The sequence below is a fragment of the Aquarana catesbeiana genome, linkage group LG09 (assembly GCF_042186555.1).
Source record: "Aquarana catesbeiana isolate 2022-GZ linkage group LG09, ASM4218655v1, whole genome shotgun sequence".
Classification (NCBI taxonomy): domain Eukaryota; kingdom Metazoa; phylum Chordata; class Amphibia; order Anura; family Ranidae; genus Aquarana; species Aquarana catesbeiana.
Window position 1 is genome coordinate 168,062,607 of NC_133332.1, and position 22,903 is coordinate 168,085,509.

A 22,903-nucleotide genomic window follows, 5' to 3' on the forward strand; every position below is an offset into this window, starting at 1 on the left:
AATAAAGATTTTTTTTGTACTAGCCATAATCACCTGTTTAGATTTATTCTCATACACATTGACCTAATTACTACAAGGTTTTACTGTCTCTTTTACAGTATATAACCAACCAACATAATCTGAGGAATTCAAAGCCTTTCAATGTTTGCAACTGCATATTTATTCATTATTTTAATACTTGCTTCAGGACTCTGAATCCAGCAGAGCACTATTAAAATGAATCGTAAAAAAGGTAAGGCGAAGGGAGCCCAGTAACGTGACTTGACAAAGTGGCCTCTCCTCCAATCACAGAGCTCCCCTATGCAGCATTAGAAAACAAGAGCTATAAAATGCCTCTAAATGCAGGTATTTATTGATAGCAATAAACAAGTATTCACACTTACAATGAAGTAAGGAGAGTTCAGCTCCGGAAAGGAAATTATCCTCGATCAGTCCCATCGTCCATGGCAGGAAGCTGTGATGTGACTCCGAGGGGATGGCCGTGGTCCTCCACACGGAGAGACAGGCAGCTGGACTGGATGGAAGCTCCGTAATTCTGAGAAGGCGCTCGTGGGCATGTGACATCACCGGGATAGAGAGGAATACACAACGCGTTTCAGAGCATGCGCAAAGCTCTTGCTCTGAAACGCGTTGTGTATTCCTCTCTATCCCGGTGACGTCACACGCCCACAAGCGCCTTGTCGGAATTACGGAGCTTCCATCCAGCCCAGCTGCCTGTCTCTCCGCGTGGAGGACCACGGCCATCCCCTCGGAGTCACATCGCAGCTTCCTGCCATGGACGTTGGGACTGATCGTTGATAATTTCCTTTCTGGAGCTGAACTCTCCTTACTTCATTGTAAGTGTGAATACTTGTTTATTGCTATCAATAAATACCTGCGCTCAGAGGCGCTTTCTTTCTCTTGTTTTCTCATGTTTGCCTAGAGAGCTGACTTCGCTCATCTTGAAAGCCTGCCCTCAGCGCTGGTGTCAGCAAAAAGACTTTGTTTTTTTTTCCCATCACAGTCCTTAATCACAGTGGCTAATTGTTATGGACTTTTTACAAACTTTATATCATTTCCAGCAACCATAGCTCTACTTATCATTGTTATGTCATTTTATTCTCAATCCACTGAAACATTCACTGTAATTTATGTCATATCACCATTGGTCCTGAGCGCTGGCACATATATGTGTATTTACTTATGCAGCATTAGGTGTAGAGATTTCTGCAAGATATTGCAGGCGCCAAACTGCAGCGTACATTTTATGAATAGGAAGTAAAATGTACTCTAAAGTCAAGTGGAGAGATCAGTATCCGCTCTCCATTTTAAATTGGCCTTTTAATGTCTATTTAAATGGAACTAATGACAATTTATTTACCAAAATGGATTTCTGTTTTTGTTCATACTGCAGCCCAACATAGACACTCATTTGTAAAAAAGGAAACAAAATAGGAAATCAAGAGTAGGACAAAATAGAAAATCAAGAGCAGGACAGAACATCTCAGTGGACGAGTGGGGAATGAACATAACATTCAGTTCTTACCTGGGGACCAGATGGACCTGGAAAACCTGCACTTCCTGGAAAACCACGATCTCCCTGTAAACAGAGTTTTAGAAGGTTAGACACAAACATAACAGTTATTAACTGTACTATACAATGTAATGTGTAATGCACTCATATAATAGATGATATGAAATACTAGCCATCATTCTCAAGGTGCCCATGATACCAAGGTGACACTAAACAGTAACAGGATGTGCAGAGACAGGCATCTAACTGTCCTCCACACCTGATTCTGACTGCAGGTCAATAAATAAATACTATTGGCTCCACCACATTAGGGGAAATCAACAGTGATAAAGATCTGCAGACCATCTAGATGCTACTTGCTTCAACAGTCTTCTGCTAACAGTGTCTGTGGGTACCTTATAGACAGGACACTGGTGTCTGGAGTGGGCAAATGTCAGCTCAAGTCCATGAGAACATATTGAAAAACATTTTCAGTTTCATATGAGAGTGAAGCTAATTTGTTCAAAAAGGGTTTGTGTCTTCTAATCCTAATAATGCCTATAGTGAGGTAAGTGAATACTGGTTCAACCAATAATGGAACCTCCTCCTGTGTAAAGGTCATATAAAGATCCAAATGAGAGGGAGTAAAACAACAGCCGGATTATGTGGTCTTATTTAATAAAGCAAAGAACAGCACACAATGTGCAATAATCGTGAATCATAAGACAATATTCATTGATCTGTTGGCCTTATCAATATCTCCACACTTTTATTACTGCCTTATTAACAACGCCATTCAGTATAATGTATACCTTCCATTTCCCAATTATCAAGGTTAGCTATGACACCCAGGATAACATCATTTTGCCTAATACCTTTGTTCCATTGCATCCTGGAATACCAGCAGGTCCGGGGGCTCCATCCTGACCTGGCAAACCCTGAAAAAGAAATGTAATGCTAAAAGTGAAATATTACCCACACAACAGCTTTTAACATTATCAATGGCAGGGTAATGTGTCCCAGGATCCTTAGCCCACTAAAAAAGGTACACAATACCAATTATAAGGAAGACAAACAAGAGGAATTAGAAGTAAAGTAGAAAAGGGTTTTTGTTCTTACAGGCAATCCGGGTGATCCTGGAAATCCTGGCAGTCCTGGAGGTCCCTGTGAACAGAGTAGTGGAAATAAATGTCATTATTATTTCTACGCTTTTTTTAAACACAGTAATGATATTTGCTAATAATTTAGCTAGATTGGTGAAGGAAATGCAACAGTACATAAACTTAAATATGGATGAAGGAAAGCCTCTGCATTTTGACTGATGGGAAGGGAGAAACGCAGTGTCAGACGCAGCTTGCGTCACCGCGGTGACATCACGTCCAATGCCCATTCAATTGCAGTTAGGTTGTGAGAGAGCCTATTGATTAATGGACTGGTAATTGATGTTCATCCATTTGCCCTCCACCTTGGAACATTGTAAAGATTGATTTTAACCTCCTTAGCAATAATCCCGAGTGTAGCTCAGGGTGGATTTCCAGTACCAAAAGCGGTAACCCCGAGCCACACTCGGGATCACATCGCAGGATCCAGGCAAAGTTACTTACCTTGTCCCCAGGATCCTGCGATGTCTCCCCGCTGTGTGTGCGAGATGTGTCCTTCGCCGGATCTATCACAGTGCCGAGCCCTGTTCCCTACGAGCATTGTGACGCACGGGGACGGAGCACAATGCCAAATTCAAAAAGTTAAAAACACATAATACATACAGTACACTGTAATCTTACATATTACATTACTGTATCGCATTATTTCACATCCCTTTTGTCCCTAGTGCTTTGTCCAGTGCCCTGCATTCTGTTTTATATTATAAATACTGTTCTTTCTAGGGATGCACTGAAATTTCGGCCACCGAAACATGGCCCTTTTGGCAAAAAGCCGAAAGAGAATTCTTGCCGATACTGGCCCCGTAAATCGTGCATGCGCAGTAGAGGCGGCAGAACCAGCGGGTGACGTCACTCGTTGTGTGGGCGGCGTGCACGTTCCTCGCGGTTAAGACACCGCACTCATAAGCACGTTCCCTGCTGAGACACTGGCTCCTTCCCCGCGGATGCTCCTCGTGCTTGTGAGACGCTGCTGGGACCTGAGAGACGCTGCTGGGAAGCGAGAGACAGTACTGGGAAGTGAGAGACAGTACTGGGAAGTGAGAGACAGTACTGGGAAGTGAGAGACAGTACTGAGAAGCGAGAGACAGTACTGGGAAGTGAGAGACAGTACTGGGAAGCGAGAGACAGTACTGGGAAGTGAGAGACAGTACTGGGAAGTGAGAGACAGTACTGGGAAGCGAGAGACAGTACTGGGAAGCGAGAGACAGTACTGGGAAGTGAGAGACAGTACTGGGAAGCAAGAGACAATACTGGGAAGCGAGAGACAGTACTGGGAAGTGAGAGACAGTACTGGGAAGTGAGAGACAGTACTGGGAAGCAAGAGACAGTACTGGGAAGCGAGAGACAGTACTGGGAAGTGAGAGACAGTACTGGGAAGCAAGAGACAGTACTGGGAAGCGAGAGACAGTACTGGGAAGTGAGAGACAGTACTGGGAAGCAAGAGACAGTACTGGGAAGTGAGAGACAGTACTGGGAAGCAAGAGACAGTACTGGGAAGTGAGAGACAGTACTGGGAAGCAAGAGACAGTACTGGGAAGTGAGAGACAGTACTGGGAAGCAAGAGACAGTACTGGGAAGTGAGAGACAGTACTGGGAAGCAAGAGACAGTACTTGGAAGTGAGAGACAGTACTGGGAAGTGAGAGACAGTACTGGGAAGCAAGAGACAGTACTTGGAAGTGAGAGACAGTACTGGGAAGCGAGAGACAGTACTGGGAAGTGAGAGACAGTACTGGGAAGTGAGAGACATTACTGGGAAGCGAGAGACGGCTTCATAGAGGGCTGCACATAGCATAAGTACAAGAGTGGGCACTGTCACTCCTGGATGGCTACCATTACTATTCGCCGGTGAGCATTGCTGCTTTTGCCTTCTTAAACTGACAGAAACAAACTAGTCATTTTATTTCTTGATTATTTTAGTATAGTACTAGTACTGAGTCTGACTATTTAAAATGACCGTGTGTCTGCACTGCAGTACATCTGATCTGACTTGTAGCAAAAAAAATTATATAATTGAACTGACTGATTAAATATGATTTGAAATGGAATGGAATGGATTGCAAATTGCAAGCTATTTTTTTTTTAGCTATTCTGTAGTATACAGTATAAAATTCATGCGCTTGCTGACGCTGTTATTGAATGTGTCACTTTGACAGAGTAGTAAAAGTTATACAGTACTGACATGACAGCAAGCGCATTAATTTTTTAAACATGACAGTATGCAATAAATATATATTATATTGCATACATAATATATTATTATTAATAATTATTTACTGCGTACTGTCATGTTTAAAAAATTAATGCGCTTGCTGTCATGTCAGTGTCGTATAACTTATAATACTACGGTAAGACAAAGTGACAAATTTTATTCAATGACAACAAGGCGCATGAAGTATACTATAGAATAGCTAAAAAAAATAAAATCGCATGCAATTGCAATTTGCAATCCATTCCATTTCAACTAAAATTTATTCAGTTCAATTATATTTTTTTGGTACAAGTCGGATGTACTGCAGTGCAGACATAACTACTACCTTGCATGCCAAGAGCAGCACCATAAAAAAAAAAAAAAAAAAAAAAAAAAAAAAAAAAAAAAAAAGAAAAAAGGATTGGTTAGTTTTCATTTTATTTTTTAAAGCTGCCTCCTGGGGTTTAGCTTTTAAATTGACTTTGTCCTTTTTTTTTACCCCCCCTCAGATTTCACTCCCACTATAAATCATTCTATGATATTATTCTACGTTACTAGCAAATGTGGACCATGTCTGCAGTGTGGAAATATTTTAAAGTTTATGATAAAGACCCCAAATTTGCAATCTGTACTCTTTGCTCAACAGAAATTTCAAGAGGGGGTACAGTGCCAAAGAATTTTTCAACAACAGGTTTGATACACCACCTGAAAACACGTCATCCAGTTCAACATTCTGATTAAAAGAAAACAGCGCCACTTTCAAAAAGTGCCTCAGGCTTAACACCATCTGTGGCCACAGTGTTTGAAAAGGTTAAAAAATATGCAAGTGACAGTCCCAAAGCTCATGCCATTACAGCTAAAATTATGGAGTTTATTGCATTAGACGACCAGCCATTCTCTGTTGTGGAGGACATTGGATTCCGTAGGCTCATGCAACATATTGAGCCGCGTTACTCACTACCAAGCAGACACTACTTTACAGATACCAGTCTACATGAATTGTTTAGCAGTGTTAGAAAACACGTTCAGGAGCTCATGACTACCGACATCATAGCAATCAGTTTTACTACCGACATTTGGAGTTCAGATGTCAATCCAACGAGCATGCTCAGCCTGACAGCGCAGTGGATAAATGACAAATTTCAATTGCAAAACATCCTACTTAACGCACGTGAGTTTGTTGGATCACATACTGCAGCAGCAATATCTGATGCTGTAAAAACCATGCTTGACACTTGGCACATTGAGAAGTCTAAAGTGCATTTGATTGTCCGAGATAATGCGCGGAACATGGCAAAGGCAATGGAGGACAGTGAACTTCAAAGCATACCGTGCATGGCACATATGCTACAATTGGCTGTGAATGAAGGATTGCTGAGTCAGCGCACCATATCTGATATCGTATCAAAAGGAAGAAAAATTGTGGGTCACTTTAAGCATTCTCCGCTTGCTTATTCCAGATTACGAGCTTTGCAGATGCAGTTTGGAATGGCACCGAAACGACTGCAGCAAGATGTAGCCACTCGTTGGAACAGCACCTACTATATGCTACAAAGTCTTTTTGAACAAAAGCGTGTTTTAGCTGCATACATTGCAGATTAGGAGCTGCCAGCAACACTGAGTACACATCAGTGGACGTTAGTTGAAAATAGTTTGTCCCTTCTATTTCCATTTGAACAGTTAACAAAAGAAATAAGCTCAGCTAATGCTTCCATTGCTGAAGTTATCCCCTTGATTGCTGCACTGAAGCGTCTGCTTGGAAAAGAGGTAGAAACAGACCATGGCGTAAAAACGGCTAAAACCACACTACTGGAGGCCGTAACCAACCGGTTTCAAGACACCAAGTCCAACCCTCTGTACTACATTGCAACAGTTCTAGATCCTTGATTTAAATAGCATTACTTTAATGTGGAGAAAAAGCAGCATGCACGGGAAATGATACTGGCACAAATGGAGGTGGTGGAAGCATCTAGTGAAGGAGTTTCGAGTTGTCGCACAGAGGAAAGTGAGAAACGGTCGCATACAAGTGAAGAGGAACACACTCCCTCCATATCTGATATGTTTGAAGAAATTTTACATGAATGCACCCCAATCCATAGCGGTGCCACAACAAGTGCAGCTACTCAACAGCTGGACATTTATTTAGCTGAAGAGCCTATTGCCAGAAGCGACAATCCACTTGAGTACTGGCGCATCAACAAAGAACGTTTTCCCTTGCTTGCTCAGATTGCACGCAGATATTTATCTGCCCCAAGCACCAGTACAGAGAGTGAGAGACTATTCAGTCTAGCGTCTCATATTCTTGATGAGAGAAAAACCGCCTCTCCTGTGAGAAAGCTGAACAGCTTTTGTTCTTAAAGCGAAATCTGCCACTTTTACTGAAATAGATTTAAAAATCCGTAGCATAGACCAATTCATTTACCATGTTGAACATAGTAACTGAATTGGCATTGGACTGTGCTATTGGACAATTGGAACATACAACATAGTATGACTGACTACCTAGTATGTTCCAATTGTCTAGTTGTGCCATTTGTTGGTTGTTCATTGTAGTTCTTCTACAGTTTTTTGCACTTCAATTTAAGAGAGAACTCCAGCTTTTGAACTACTGTACCATAGTTTGTTGCTGTTGGGCTAAAGTTAAACTATGTCTCTCCCTAAGCTGGCAGCCCGCTGCATGTGCAAATGCAAAACTGTATGTTCTGTATCTGTGGCTGTCTACATACTACAGTACTATACCGCACTGTGTTCCGGGTATGGGCGGTGACTTCCATAAACACAGACTAGTCTACATTGCTTGCTGTGATTGGCTGAACACAGCTGCTGTAGACTAGTCTGTGTTCCACTTCCAGGATGTCTCCGCCCATAACCGGGGCCGGAACACAGTGCGGTCTACTGTATGACTAGTATGTATCTAACCCGCAGCTACATACATACACTTTTATATCGCACATCCAGCCGCTGACACCTTAGGGAGAGAACTTGGGGAAAAAAACTACTAGTTCTCATTTAAGTTGAAAGAAAATAATAAAATAAAAATTTTATTATAGCATAGCAGATAGCACTGTACTATGTTATATTTACAGAAACTGTGAAACAGAATAACGGCCTTCTGCCATATTTCTGTTGGTTAGTTGAGAGAGTTGTTCTTTAAAGTATAGTTTGTTCTGTTGTTGGGCCAAACTATATCATTGTCTCTACCTAAGCTGTCAGCCCTGTCAGCCCGCTGCATGTGCAAAACTGTATATTCTGTATCTGTGGCTGTCTACATACTACAGTACCGCAGTGTGTTCTGGGTATGGGCGGTGACTTTCATAAACACAGACTAGTCTACATTGCTTGCTGTGATTGGCTGAGCACCGCTGCTGTAGACTAGTCTGTGTTCCAGGATGTCTCCGCCCATACCCAGGGCCGGAACACAGTGCGGTCTACTGTATGACTATGTATGTAACCCGCAGCTACATAAATACACTTATCGCACATCCAGCCGCTGAAACCTTAGGGAGAGAGAACTGAATTACTAGTTCTGATGTAAGTTGGAAATTAATAAAATATAAAAAAGTCAGTCTTTGGCATTTTTATATTATTATTATATTAATATTAAATAATTATTATTATTAATATTATATATTATTATTTTTTTTATGCCTGTTTTATTTGGTATGGTGGTGCAATGTGCACTGACTGCAGTCTTATTTTATTTTATTTTTATCTTCTGTGTCCACTGTCCAATTTTATGTGGGTTACTTTTTATTAAAGTGCTTTTGGATATTACTGGATTGTAGTATACTTTTCTTCATAAAATGAATGATTACGTTGAATATAAATAATATAACGAATACGAATGTAACACAATTTTGTATATCCAATAATTTTTTGGGTAATAGATTAAAAAAAAGCCTATTTCAGTTTCGGTGCTGTTTCGGTATCGGTTGCGGTTTTCGGGATCAAGGAAGATTTATTTTCGGTATCGGTTTCGGCCACAAAAAACCCATTCGGTGCATCCCTAGTTCTTTCTGCCTGGAAACTGGAGATTGTCCATAGCAACCAAAAAGTATCCCTTTACAAAGCGATGATAAATTAGAATCACTTGCAGAATTGAGCGATAGTGATTTGTGGGGAAATTCGTCATCAAACACTGAAAATAATGACAGCGACAATTCTGCAACTGAGCAAATTTCAGTGTTTTTGATTTGATTACATTATTGAATATTTATTATTATTATATTATTATTTGTTATAATTATTTGTAGTTATTTATTATATTATAATTTATGATTTCGTGTTTCAAACTTTATCATACCCGGGATGTCTACTAAACTCTTGTTTGGACAGATTTAAGTGAGTTATTCCTAAGAATTACAGGCCTACAATAAAAAAAAGGCCAAATTTCCATGCAAAACATTGTACTACTTTGAGCATCAAAAATCTGACATAATCATACCGCCAGGGAGGTTAATGAATTAAACAAGACGTACTTTACTATGCGGGCTCTTTCTCCGTATATTTGTTCCTGAAAACACCACCGGGAGGGATCGCACCCAGGAGTTTTGGCATTTTCACACACAGATATACAGCCCGCTCCAGAAGAAATTTATATATTACAAAATGCAGCTTCTAACTAGTCTAGTAATAAAGGGATTAAAGTAGAATGTACATTGAGCTTTTTCAAATACACAGAATGATATTTCACTTTGCAATGTCAGTAGTACAGGTATACATTACATACTCTTATTCCTTTGGGGCCAATAGGTCCTTGCTGTCCATCATCACCCTAAAAAAGAAGGCATCAGAATGTGTTAGATGTTACCGATCATGACCTAGCTTGTTTTATTATTTATTCAAACTATATATACAATGCATGCTAATTATCCATTTTATTTATATACTTGTTTATTTAACTTACTGGTATGATATGTTTCCTTATGTAAGATTGAGAAACAAAAACACATTGTCATTAAATTATTACAAGTTCACTTTTTTGCATCATTTAATATGGATATTTAAAATATAAGTAATGAATAACATTTTGACATTGAAATCAGTGCATGATATGGATGGTAAAATATGATTAATAAACAGCGTTTTGAAATTGAATCTAATACATGCTAGAAAGCAACGTAGGGCAATTAAAGGAAAATCAAAACTTTTTAAATATGCCATGCAAAATAATAGAACTATCTGCAGTGATAAGAAATCAAAAAATGGGACAATGACAAAGTCAGTAGAGATGATTAACGGAGTGGAGACTATTCACAAAGTCAATGTTAACGTAGTTTAGTGAATAATGTAAAGCTGTATTCCCTTCAATCATCCAAATATCTGCAGACAAAAACGCAGATTTTTTTTATTATTTCCCCTGCACGTGAATGGGTATTCAAAGCGTAAAAAGACAAACCTTATCTACGAAGTTACATGAACATTGTCTTTGCTAAGCAAACAGTCTCCATTCCTATAATGAATCAATCCTGTAGTTCTGTAGTACTCTTTCAACATGATTGAAGATTGTACTGCCATCTTGTGAGCAACATCATTACTGCACTTTAGAAATGGACTACACTGCACAACCGAACATGCATAGCACAGTGATGTACAGTACACCTACAGTTTAATAGGGATTGATGTGGGAGAGCTTTTTTGCAAAATTAAACCTTTCTGGAAGCTTTTAAAACAGTCCCGGTATACTAAAATTCCTTTAAAATATATGAAAGCAATAAATGTTACCAAGGAATACAAGTATTAAAAAATAGAATATATCACTTTGTTAAACTTATTTTTTCATGAGAAAGACAAAGTCCACCCTGCTCACACACTGGGTTAACATTATAGAGACTTGACAAGGTGGGCAGAAAATGTATTTATTTATAAACATTCTTTAACTGCATTTCTGTCTCTGTGTATTTACTAACCCCACTATCAAAATGCTAGATAACACACTGTAACATATAAAGCAGATAGCTGAACATGTGTAGTATCATCAGCTACAAGTGCTGGGGTTTGGACAGGCAGCACTTGGCATTTGACAATGTTATAATGGGGCAAAATAGGGAAACTCATATTAGGTTTTTTTGAAAAGCATAAGGGGCCGAATGCACTGGATGACATGATGAACTGTATTTAAAATTACATAAAGCTGGATAAACAATAGTTCAATTTCATAAGTATCACAAAACTGCTTATGAGGTTTTTTTTTTTTTTTTTTTTTTTCAAACTTTTGTAAAAATACTAAATCCTGTGCAAACATGAAATCATATGGAAGATTCATCAAGTCCTGGGAACTGAGAGGAGACTTCTGAGAAGCAGCGATGTCAGCCCTCACTGAAACTACAAATCCCATCATGTAAGAATCAGTGAACAGAATGGGCATGTGGGTGAGACTGTGGGCAAATCAAACGACGCATTTACAATGGACTGTTCAGGCCAGGAGACCGAGACTCCTATGTCCACCCGCTGCAGCAAGCAGGGATGTCATTACGCCAGAAAAACAGTGGGTAATATACAAAACCAGTGACCTGGGGATAGCACACACAGAGAACATCAGTCTTATGGACTAGACAAGAAATGGGCAGGGGATTTTTCTATAGGAAAAGGTTAGATTTCTTAGTGCCAGGATAACACTCAATACTGATAATACTCAAACAAAAGGAAAGTTTTTAAAGGTATGGAAGCAGCTTTCTTACATGTCTAATAAAATGTATGTCTGGAACTCTACTTTAAAGTAAACCTGTGCCCATAAAATGCACACTAAAGTAGTCCCATATTTCAAACAAGCAGTAAAAGCACTTTAAAACAAGCCCATATTATCTCTGTATCTAAAAGCATTGTGAAGAAACTCATTTTCAAAGTTAACAACATTCCATATTTTCAAAGTCACCAGTCCCCTAATGTAAACAATCATTAGAGCTGTTAAGACACACTTTGTTTTAGCATGTAGGCTGCTGTTTCTTTGAAGTCTGGTGAGGGGCTTTTAACTTCACTTTGTTCAGTTATGCTTTGCCAATAAAACCTGGAAGCTGATTTCTATGCAGAGTTGCACCAGTTTTTGCACTCTCCAGTTTTAGTAAATAACCCCCACAGTGTTGTGCGAGGTGCTGCACTGCAGGTAAATGTAGCATGTCTGCATTTTCCACATGGCACTGCACTGCACATCACCACTCCATTGTGGTGTGAACAGGGCGCATAGCAAACAACAGTTTTCTATGTGTCCTTGTGATGACCAACTGGACTTTAGAGCCTTTGTTGTGACCTTTAGGAAAGAATAAATTCATGTTAAAAGCAGCTATAGAGGTCTGGAATGGCTTGTTTAAAGTTCTTTTACACTTTGTTGAGAATATGTAAATGATTCATTGTCCATAGTCTGGCCACAGGTGCACTTTAAAGCAGAGCTACTTGTTGTAAAAAGGAAAGGTTGCATTAAAGCACACCTGACCCTATCTGACATGTTAAACCTGCTACAGGCTAAAAACGATACACATGCCCACAGAAACCTTTTTAAAGCACCCTGGGGCACTCTCATATGCAAATGTCAATGCTTCCTAGCATTATCAAGGTCTGACACACCATCCCTCACACCTTTCAACCAGCCCATCCTTATGGTGGGCATCCTAACTAGCCAAAAGAAAGATACTAAAGGTCGGTGGGGCAGACTAACTCGACACCTAAGAAACACCGGAAGCAGAAGTGGTGACGTCTCTTCCACTTCCACTTTCCAGACTGGTCAACGTGCAGCTTCCTGTTTAGTGGACACTGCACAGAAAACTGTGACTGGAATCAATACCCCCATGGCCAAGGGATGGATACTGGAGCCTGCAGAGCGGCATCAGAGCACCCCAGGACATTATTATCTTTGATAGGCAACTCCACCCCATGGAAGTGTAAGTTTTTATCTTACATAGAATACACTGAAACCAAACCAGTAGGATTTATTAAGTTGGCGCCTCCCCCCCCTCACTTTCTTTACAAACTTAGTTCACTTTGTGCCAGATCCAGGTAAGGGATTTACCGAGTTCAGTGGTTAACAGAACATACCACAAACCACTCACATAGAATTTCCTACTGAACTGGCCTGAGCACTGCCATTAGTGGCCTCAGCATTCCCAAATGACTAGAGGGGAAGTCAGTATATAATGCCCCTTGTACTTCCGTACTGAACCAACCCACTGATATCCATATAAAACAAATGAAGGGTAATAATAAAGACTATTAGTACCAGAATTTCTTGCTGACTTACCTTTAGACCCCGAGATCCAGGTGGTCCTTCAGGTCCTGGAAATCCAGGTAATCCAATCTGTCCTTCTAATCCAGGAAGCCCCCTCTCACCCTATAAGAAAGACAAACATCAACAGTTATTAAAGACATAAAGAATTGCATAATAAAACATTAACTTAGTCTACAGTTGGATTTGAATACTAAATATGAAGCATAACATTATAATAAGGACCAAACACAAATGTACCTTTTCTATACATATAATTAACACTTAAAAATAAAAAAAATTGTGCTAAAGGGTTAAATCCAAAAACCAGCATCTAGCACACCATTAGATACAAAAATGGTAAAATCATATAAACCAAACAAACATGCAGCGCTCATAAAACAAAATCAAAACAAAACTAATAACAGTCCTGTATGTGTATCTATCATAAAATGTCCATGCCTACAAAAGAATTCCACTGTGAATTCTAGGAGAGATAATCTTCATATAAATCTCCACATGATAATGTGGAAAACTCCAGGTGAAAAAAAAAACACTCAGTGCTCCCACACCAGTGCCCATATCAGAGTCTTACCAGAATAGTATGACCCTCAAAATGAGAAGTCATATAGCACTTGAAGGTAATTAGCTCAAATCCTGTATATATGATGTCACTACTTCCCTCCATCAAACACTGAGCAAAATTATAAACGCAACACTTTTGTGTTTGCCCCTATTTGAACTTAAAGTGGTTGTAAACCCACATAAAAAAAAAAAAAGACCTGCAAGACAAAGGCATAATGAGCTAATATACATAGCATACTAGCTCATTATTCAATACTCACCTGAGATCGAAGCCCCCGCTGTGGTGCCCGTACACAGCACCGGCCGGCGACATTTCTCCCCGGAGTTACTGCCGAGTATCGCAGCTCCGGCGCTGTGATTGGCCGGAACCGCGATGAGGTCACTCCCACGCATGCGCGCGGTAGCCGCCGGTAACAGCGCACTCACTGAAGCAAACGGCACGTACCTGCCATTGCTTCAGGGCGATGTCGGCACAAGCAGGCACAGGGGATATCTCCTAAATCGTGCAGGTTTAGGAGATATCCGGGGTAGCTACCGGTAAGCCTCATTATAGGCTTACCTGTAGCAAAAAAGTGGATTGTAAAGGTTTACAACCACTTTAAAGATCTATGACTTTTTCTATGTACACAAAAGGCCTAGTCCTCTCAAATATTGTTCACAAATCTGTCTAAATCTGTGTTAGTGAGCACTTCTCCTTTGCCGAGATAATCCATCCACCTCACAGATGTGGCATATCAAGATGCTGATTAGACAGCATGATTATTGCACAGGTGTGCCTTAGGCTGGCCACAATAAGTGGCCACTCTAAAATATGCAGTGCAATTGGCATGCTGACTGCAGGAATGTCCACCAGAGCTGTTGCCCTTGAATTGAATGGTCATTTCTCTGCCATAAGCCGTCTCCAAAGGCGTTTCAGAGAATTTGGCAGTACATCCAACCGGCCTCACAACTGCAGACCACATGTAACCACACCAGCCCAGGACCTCCACATCCAGCATCTTCACCTCCAAGATTGTCTGAGACTAGCCACCCGGACAGCTGCTGCAACAATCGGTTTGCACAACCAAAGAATTTATGCACAAATTGTCAGAAACCATCTCACGGAAGCTCATCTGCATGCTCCTCGTGCTCATCGGGGTCTCGATCTGACTGCAGTTCGTCATCTTAACCGACTCGAGTGGGCAAATGCTCACATTCTATGGCGTCTGGCACTTTGGAGAAGTGTTCTCTTCACGGATGAATCCCGGTTTTCAATGTACAGGGCAGATGGCAGACAGCGTATATGGCATCGTATGGGTGAGCGGTTTGCTGATGTTAACGTTGTGAATCGAGTGGCCCATGGTGGCGGTGGGGTTATGGTATATGCTATGGACAATGAACACAGGTGCATTTTATTGGTGGCATTTTGAATGCACAGAGATACCGTGACGAGATCCTGAGGCCCATTGTTGTGCCATTCATCCACGGGGCCCCATGTTGCAAGGATTAGTACACAATTCCTGGAAATTGAAAACATTCGAGTTCTTGCATGGCCAGCATACTATCCGGACATGTCACCCATTGAGCATGTTTGGGATGCTCTGGATTGGCGTATACGACAGCATGTTCCAGTGCCTGCCAATATCCAGCAACTTCACACAGCCATTAAAGATGAATGGACCAACATTTCACAGGCCACAATCAACACCCTGATCAACTCTATGTGAAGGAAATGTGCTGCACTGCGTGAGGCAAATGGTGGTCACACCAGATACAGACTGGTTTTCAAACCCGACCCCCTAATACTGTAAAACTGCACATTTAAGATCCCTTTCACACTGGGGCGGGCGGGTGTTCACAGTAAAACGCTGCTAGTTTTAGTGGCGCTTTACCGTCATTTTAGCGGTGCTATTCAGCCACTAGCAGGGCGCATTTAACCCCTGCTAGCGGCTGAATAAAGAGTTAAATGCGCCTGTGTAGCGCAGCAGGCGCTTCGGCAGTGGTGCCCATTCATTTCAATTTGCATCGCTCCAAAGATGCTGCTTGCAGGACTTTTTTTTTAACATCCTATCAGCACAGCGCCCCAGTGTGAAAGCACTCTGGCTTTCACACTGGGACTGCAGGGGAAGTGTTCTTCAGGTGCTTTACAGGCGCTATTTTTAACCCAAAAGTGCCTGAAAAATGCCCAAGTGTGAAAGGGGTCTTAGAGTGGCCTTTTATTGTGGCAAGCCTAAGGCACACTTGTGCAATAATCATGCTGTCTAATCAGGATCTTGATATGCCACACCTGTGAGGTTGATGGATTATCTCGGTAAAGGAGAAGTGCTCACTAACACAGATTTAGACAGATTTGTTAACAATATTTGAGAGAAATAGGCCTTTTGTGTACACAGAAAAAGTCATAGATCTTTAAGTTCAGTTGATGATAAATAGGGGCACACAAAAGTGTTGCGTTTATAATTTTGCTCAGTGTAAATATCTGCAGCCACTCAGGGGGAATACACATGGAATATTGAGAACGCTGCACATAGTGTAAAACAATGCTATCAAATATTTAATGAAAAAAACATACTTATGCCAAAACGTCACTGCTCCTGGACATGCTGACAGTGATGCCCCTGCCTCTAAACTCTTCTTAACACCTACATGTGCATGGACACATAGACTAACATGCAGGGGGTGTTTAGAGGCAGAAAAAAAACACCAGACTCCCCTAATGCCATGTACACAAGGCCGGACTTGCCAACGGGCTAAACTCCGTTGGCATTTACGATGGAAAGATTTAGAACATGTTCTATATCTGAGTCCATCGGAAATGCCGACAGAAAAAGTCTGATGGGGCATACACACGGTCGGAATGTCCGACCGAAAGCTCCCATCGGACTTTTTCTGTCGGGAAGTCCGGCTGTCTGTACGCTTGCATTAGAGCAGCATTAAAAATGTCCACTGTGCATAAGGCCTTATAATCTATATAATTTCCACATGACTCCTGCATTAAAGCATATTTGAACCCTTACCTTGTAAAATATCTCATTCAGTTTAAAATAGAATAGAAATAAAAAATGTTTTACAAGTGATCACATAATCTCTGTTGTCAGCTGAATAAGGAGCTTGGAGAGGAGGGAGTGAAGAAATAGCAGTACACTGATCTTCCCAGTAAATGGCTGTGCATGATGGGGAGGAGGGGTCACAGCAGAAGTCTGAACAGTGGAGGAAAGGCAGGCTGTGTTCCCAGCACAGCCAGAAAACTGACCACACTGGACTTGATGGACTCTCATGCCTAGTGTGTTCAGTCTGAAATAGGAAAGCAGAGGGACTGGCTAGACCACCCTGTATTTCACACAAAGAAAGCAATACAAAGAGATGTAACCAAAGTACATTATACAACATTCACATATCAGAAATATGGAATGTTGGGGTAAATTAATGCTGAAATAGACTGTAAAAATATTTGGATGAACTATGTTGTTTCAGTTATAAGTATATAGGAAAAATCTGACATAAGGATTACATACTATCCTGTTATATATCCCATTATATTTGGCAAGAAATAAGGTAATATGAAACGTCAGTGTTACTATCACTTGTTCTGTCAAGCTTTCGATGATGAATGTCGAAACATTGTATAAATAAGTCCTGCAATGAGAGGAAATAGTCTGTGCACAACAGTTAGGAACAATATGCACCCTATTATAATAATAGCCGCCAGACTACTGGAGGGGGTCTGAAGCTACAGTGCATGAACGGCATCCTGCTTTATATCATAGTGCAGATAGCATCAGGTCAGAAAACGTGACAGAGGCCCAATTCTAGTACAGAAAGGTCCCCTGTAGTGAGTTGCTGCATGTAAGCATGCATTTTACTTATATACTTAACAGGGATTAAATGAAGCTTGAATAAAGAAAAATGTAGACTGTCACTGCTGACATCTGAAAATACTATTTGCTTTTAAAATGGTTTTAATACTTTGAAATTTCAAACAATCATGCAGCAAATGAAGTCCGAGTAGAGTGCTAAATTTAGGAAGTCGTGGAGCCTCTAGTAGGTGTGTGATCTATCAGAATCCATTTTTCCAATCAAAGCCCCTCGGCAGGTGTGCATGTGACAGAGAGAAGCAGGCTGTCTGAACATACCGGCTGGTAACAAGCTGAGACTCTGTGGGAACATCTGATTCAAAGCTGTAGCTGGGCACATCTCCAGAACAATACCACAGACTTCCCCTGAGGGAGGTATTTTAGACTAATTATACACTGGATATAATTTCCTCCTAAGTTCTTACTTTTCTAGAAACAATGATGTATGATCATATTTACAAGTATAATTTTCTATGGTGCAATTTTACTATTAAAGAGCTACTTTCATAATTGCTGTACATCTGCATATCATCATTGGTTTAAATTACATTTACATACAGCAACTTATTTAAGATTCTAAAAATACATACTGATCAACAGCAGCATAAGAGAGAACACAATCTGAAGAATTCATAAAGGGTGACGTAAACACCCTTTAAAATTCCATCAGGGAGCAGTTCTGAAAGTGACGGTGCTTGCAACCTATTCACGTACCTATCAGAGACAGGTACATGAATCTGTCTGTGTTTGCACTGAGGAAGGTGTCTCCACAATGGAGACTTCTTTCCTCAATACATTAACTTCACCCTACTACCTCTTCCCATCCACTGTGCCCGTCATGCTGACAGGTACATGGTCGATGAGTTGTGAACTTAAGGTGAGAATTGAGAGACCAGTTTCCCTCTGGTCTGCCCATCAAGCCCAGTGTGGCTTTGGAATCCACCTGCTGCCATGCACCATCATACACAGGAAAGGTGGACCTGTTGGGGAATTAGTCTCAGAGTTCCCCATCAGGCTCTGCCTACCCAACAGGCACAGCTGCTGTGAATCTGAGTTTTTGGGTGGATGAGGTCTGATGAGGAACTATGAGACTAGTTGCCCATCAGGTCTGCCCTGCCCGTGATAGACAGCTGATGGCAAGGGGTAGATTCCAAAGCCAATAAACAAAAACTAGTGTAGTGCTGATAAAAACTCTCATAAACAAAAATCATAAATATAACATACACAGTGCATATATGATCACAGACACACATAAAATATCTTCATAAGTCATAAATAAAAAGCAATATCCAAAAGTGTCTTTCACACAGTCAAGTGTAAAAGTGGTTGTGTCACTCAAAGTCAATACATTAGTGTACATAAAAGTTAAATTCTTCTTAGTGACCAAGCTCCAATGACCACCGTTCCACATGTTAAGAGCAGTGGTTGTGATGTAACACATAGGGCGGAGCCAGGTTACGTCATTAAGAACCGTGCACAGAAGTCGAAGTGTCACCATTTTCTCTAAGCCTGGTCCATATATTGTTAGATAAACCAATTTACTTTTGACCTATGTGAGCGTATACTGAATACATTTTATCATATATTTTCATTACTACACTATGGGAGAGTGTTACTTATCTGAATTTGAGGTACTGAGTGCACATAGTGGATCCCCCGACCCCTTAAAGGGTCAGACACTTAGATTGGTGGAGAAACCTTTGGGGAAAAGAGAAAGATACCTGGATGATTTAAGATCAGTGGAAGTGTCCTCAAGCACCTAAAACCTATGTGATATAAGTCACAGTCAGAAGGTGTTTGCATGGTTTGTTGTGGAGGACGTGTGGAACGGTGGTCTTTGGTGTTTAGTCACTAAGAAGAATTGAACTTTTATGTACACTAGTGTATTGACTTGGAGTGATACAATCACTTTTACACTTTTGATTGTATGAAAGACACTTTTGGATACTGCTTTTTATACACAACCTTTGAAGATATTTTATGTTTATCTGTGGTCATATATGCACTGTGAGATTGATTTACTAAAACTGGAGAGTGCAAAATCTGGTGCAGCTGTGTATGGTAGCCAATCAGCTTCTAAGGCTCGATTCACACCTATGCATGTTGCTTTTGAGCGTTTTTGGAGGTTTTTTTTTCATGCTTGCCACGTTTTTGAGCAGCGTTTTTGCCGCGTTTTTGCCGCGATTTTGCCGCGATTTGCGTTTTTTTTTTTTTTTACAGTTTTTTTTTACAGTCTTAAAAAAAATAAAAATAAAAATAAAAAACGGCAAAAACGCATCAAAAACGCACCAAAAACGCATCAAAAACGCTGCAAAAACGGTGCACTTGCGTTTTTGATGCTTGTCCATTGAATTCTATTACATGCAAAACGCTGCATTTTGCATGAAAAAAAGTCCCTGACCCTTTCCAAAAATGCAGAGAAACAAAAAGGCATTGATGTGAACATGTTCCATAGGAACCCATGTTAAAAAATTCCCGTGCATTTCTGCAAAATGCATCAAAAAACGCGCTAGTGTAAATGGAGCCTAACTTCTGCTTGTTCAATTAAGCTTTGACAAAAAAAAAACCTGCAAGCTGATTAGCTACCATGCAGAGCTGCACCAGATTTTGCTCACTCGAGTTTCAGCAAATCAACCCCTGTGTGTTATACATATGATTTTTGCTTATGATAGTTTTTATTTATTAATTCATTATGTATATGTAGTAACACAGATTGGTGTCAGCAGTGATTACAGTAGGTGAAATAAGCATTTTGTATTTTTCATTATTTTATCATTATTTGTATTTATTATTTGATCGATTGGCTGCACAGGAAGAAAAATTGGTCTTTAGATTCCAAAGCCAACAATGTACTAAATAGCAGTTATGGAATTTGCCTCTTGCCCCCTTGGCAGAGGCAACGGGGACCTGATGGGAAATAATTCTCTCAGAGTTCCCCCTCAGGCTCCGCCCACTGTTGGTTCAATTTGACTTGCCTCATTGATTGCTAGGACATGGGCGGCCTTTGTCCTAGCAACCAATGAAGTAAATATAAAACATATTCCAACACATTAACAAAGCAATGAACACACAACACCCCCTCCCCATGTACTCCAACTTTGAGTTGGTCTTATCTGCAAACTTGCAGTAATTCATTTAGAATCTGTCTCAGCCCTAGTGACAGATTTTAAAAATGGCGGTACTACGACCTACTTGAATCTGGCACATTTGTCAGTATTTGTAACCTAAACTGGCGCAAGGCTTTCATGAATTAGGCACAGATAATATTAAAGGGGCCATACTGCCATGAAAGTGATGTTACAGCTTCTCCAAATTCTCCTGTATTGTATTATATTATATTATCAATATGCCCTAATCAATAGCATTAAGTAAAATAAAATGTCATCCACACAGCAGCACAAAAGAATAACCCTAGCCAATTTTATTTTTATTACTGTTTTGCTTCCCACAAGTGAACCCCAATACAGCCTGACCAATGACTTATAATGACAAAATAAGACCTCAAAGCTTCGATTTAGCTTGCCATATGATAAAGAAAGATTAGGTTTATCCTAGACACTCGATTTAAATTATATTTTTGAGGTTTTATTTCAAGTGTCAGTGTGCAGCTTTATAATGAAACATCCCTAGAATGATATTATGGCTCACTGCAGATAAACTCAGATTATTTCCTGTAATTATAGCGCCCCAATATACCACCGTTCAGCTGAAACACAAGTACTAAGCCAATTGTTTTATAGGAGCTTCCCTAAATTTCCCTGAGTAAACTGTAGCGATTGGAATAAGCAGTGGCACAAAAATATTGGTAAGAAAACAAAGAAGGACTTTTCATGGATACAAAATCACACAAGACTGCAGCCATGTATAATCTGTAGCTGTCGATGAAAGCATTTAAATTCCACTTGGTCCTTCCAGTAAAATATTTTAAACTTATAACCAGCCAATAGTAAGTGTCTGTATTTTATGTGTGTATTCAGCTCAGTAGATTTTAGCTAGTGTCAGGTATACATTAAAGAAAACCAGCACAGAGAGAAGTATGTAGGATGCCATTGTTGACCTCCTTTTGCCAACAGTGTGACTGTCTCTGGTTTCATATTTTATATATTTCTTCTACCTAACAAGAACTTAGATCAGGAAAGTCAGAGTGAAGTCAAAACACCTATTTTGCATATGTGTTTGATTTAATACCTCAAAAACTACTGAAGCCCTTGGATCTGTATGACAGCCAGGGAACCAGCCTGTATGCAACTGACTTATTCCAACCACTGTTCATGTTCCTGGCAATGCCACTGTATCTGTGATCTGTGTATTACTAGCACTCAGTGTATCATTCTCTGTGGCATCAAGAGTCGATGTTCATTTTCTGTGGCTGCAAGTGTCTGTTTTTCTGACTTTACTTGTCAGTGTACAATGTTTCGGTGACTCCACCCACTGTCATTCAATCTTCCCCGGACCCCACCTACTTCACTAGATTTCAAAAGAACATACTGAATATCTGACAATATGGAGCTTCTAAAACATTCTTTTGGCACCTCTTGAGATGTCCTGCTCATGTTATGATTATAAGTAAAATGTTTTTTTAAAGAATGTTCTACACTATAATATATAGTAATCTAACAGTGTCATCCTGTCAATCTATCTTATCGTTAACAAATGCTAGTTTTCATTTCTCAGGGCGTTTCCCGCTGTATAGTGGTATTTCTGACCTACATTTAATGTTATTCCCTAAGACAACCTTAACTAAACAACTCATCAAACACATGAAAGAAGTCTCATAAAAGATTGTACCAAGCATGTTGTAACTAACCATCTGAATAGAACACATGCTGGCTCCTGCCTGCTGATGGCTTGAATGTGAGCATGGTATTTGTACTCAGGCAGCTTGAACTGTAGCACCACCCAACACCTTGTTTGGTATCAACAAGTCTTGGTAATAAGCCATGTCTTCTTCAACAGAAATGGACATGGTAGCTTGACTCAGAAGGGGCACATTTGTAAAAAGTAAGAGGTAGATGTAATGATTATTTGAAGAGCAGATGAAACAATGGGAAGAGGTGCTGAGATAAGGTTAACCAGCATATGGTTTTCTGCAGAACCATGTACCTTGTCAATGCACATGTATGGTGGGTCTGAAATGTTTTATGTGATTGCCTGCATTGTCATTGCCCCTCTGCTCATTTTTCAATGTACACTTGAAAACGCTGAATGCTATATGTCGCGTTTATGAGCGCTAAACATTTTTTCTGCCCGAAAGCTCCTCTCAAAAACAGGATTCTGAAGGGTTTTTTTTTTCTACCTCTAAATGCTCCTCTGAATAAATGCCTGTAAACTCACTAATGTGCATGGACACATAAGCTAACATTGAGCTGCTTTCACAGGCTAAGAACGTTTTTTAAATGCCTGTATAAGCAGGATTTTTTATGCCCAGTGTGCATGAACCCTTAAAGTGG

The 22,903-nt window shown here is 40.2% G+C and overlaps 1 protein-coding gene across 2 annotated transcripts in view; it reads right to left on the reverse strand.

Moving 5' to 3' along the window:
- The window catches only part of COL4A5 (collagen type IV alpha 5 chain), a 233,341-nt gene that overhangs the window by 147,459 nt on the left and 62,979 nt on the right, over positions 1-22,903 (reverse strand). For both annotated transcript variants that reach the window (XM_073599381.1, XM_073599380.1), the window contains exons 3-7: positions 13,072-13,161; positions 9,571-9,615; positions 2,612-2,656; positions 2,368-2,430; positions 1,526-1,579 (exon numbers count right to left, since the gene is read on the reverse strand). In XM_073599381.1, the coding sequence (XP_073455482.1) occupies positions 1,526-1,579; positions 2,368-2,430; positions 2,612-2,656; positions 9,571-9,615; positions 13,072-13,161 (297 nt within the window). The remainder of the gene's footprint in view (positions 1-1,525; positions 1,580-2,367; positions 2,431-2,611; positions 2,657-9,570; positions 9,616-13,071; positions 13,162-22,903) is intronic.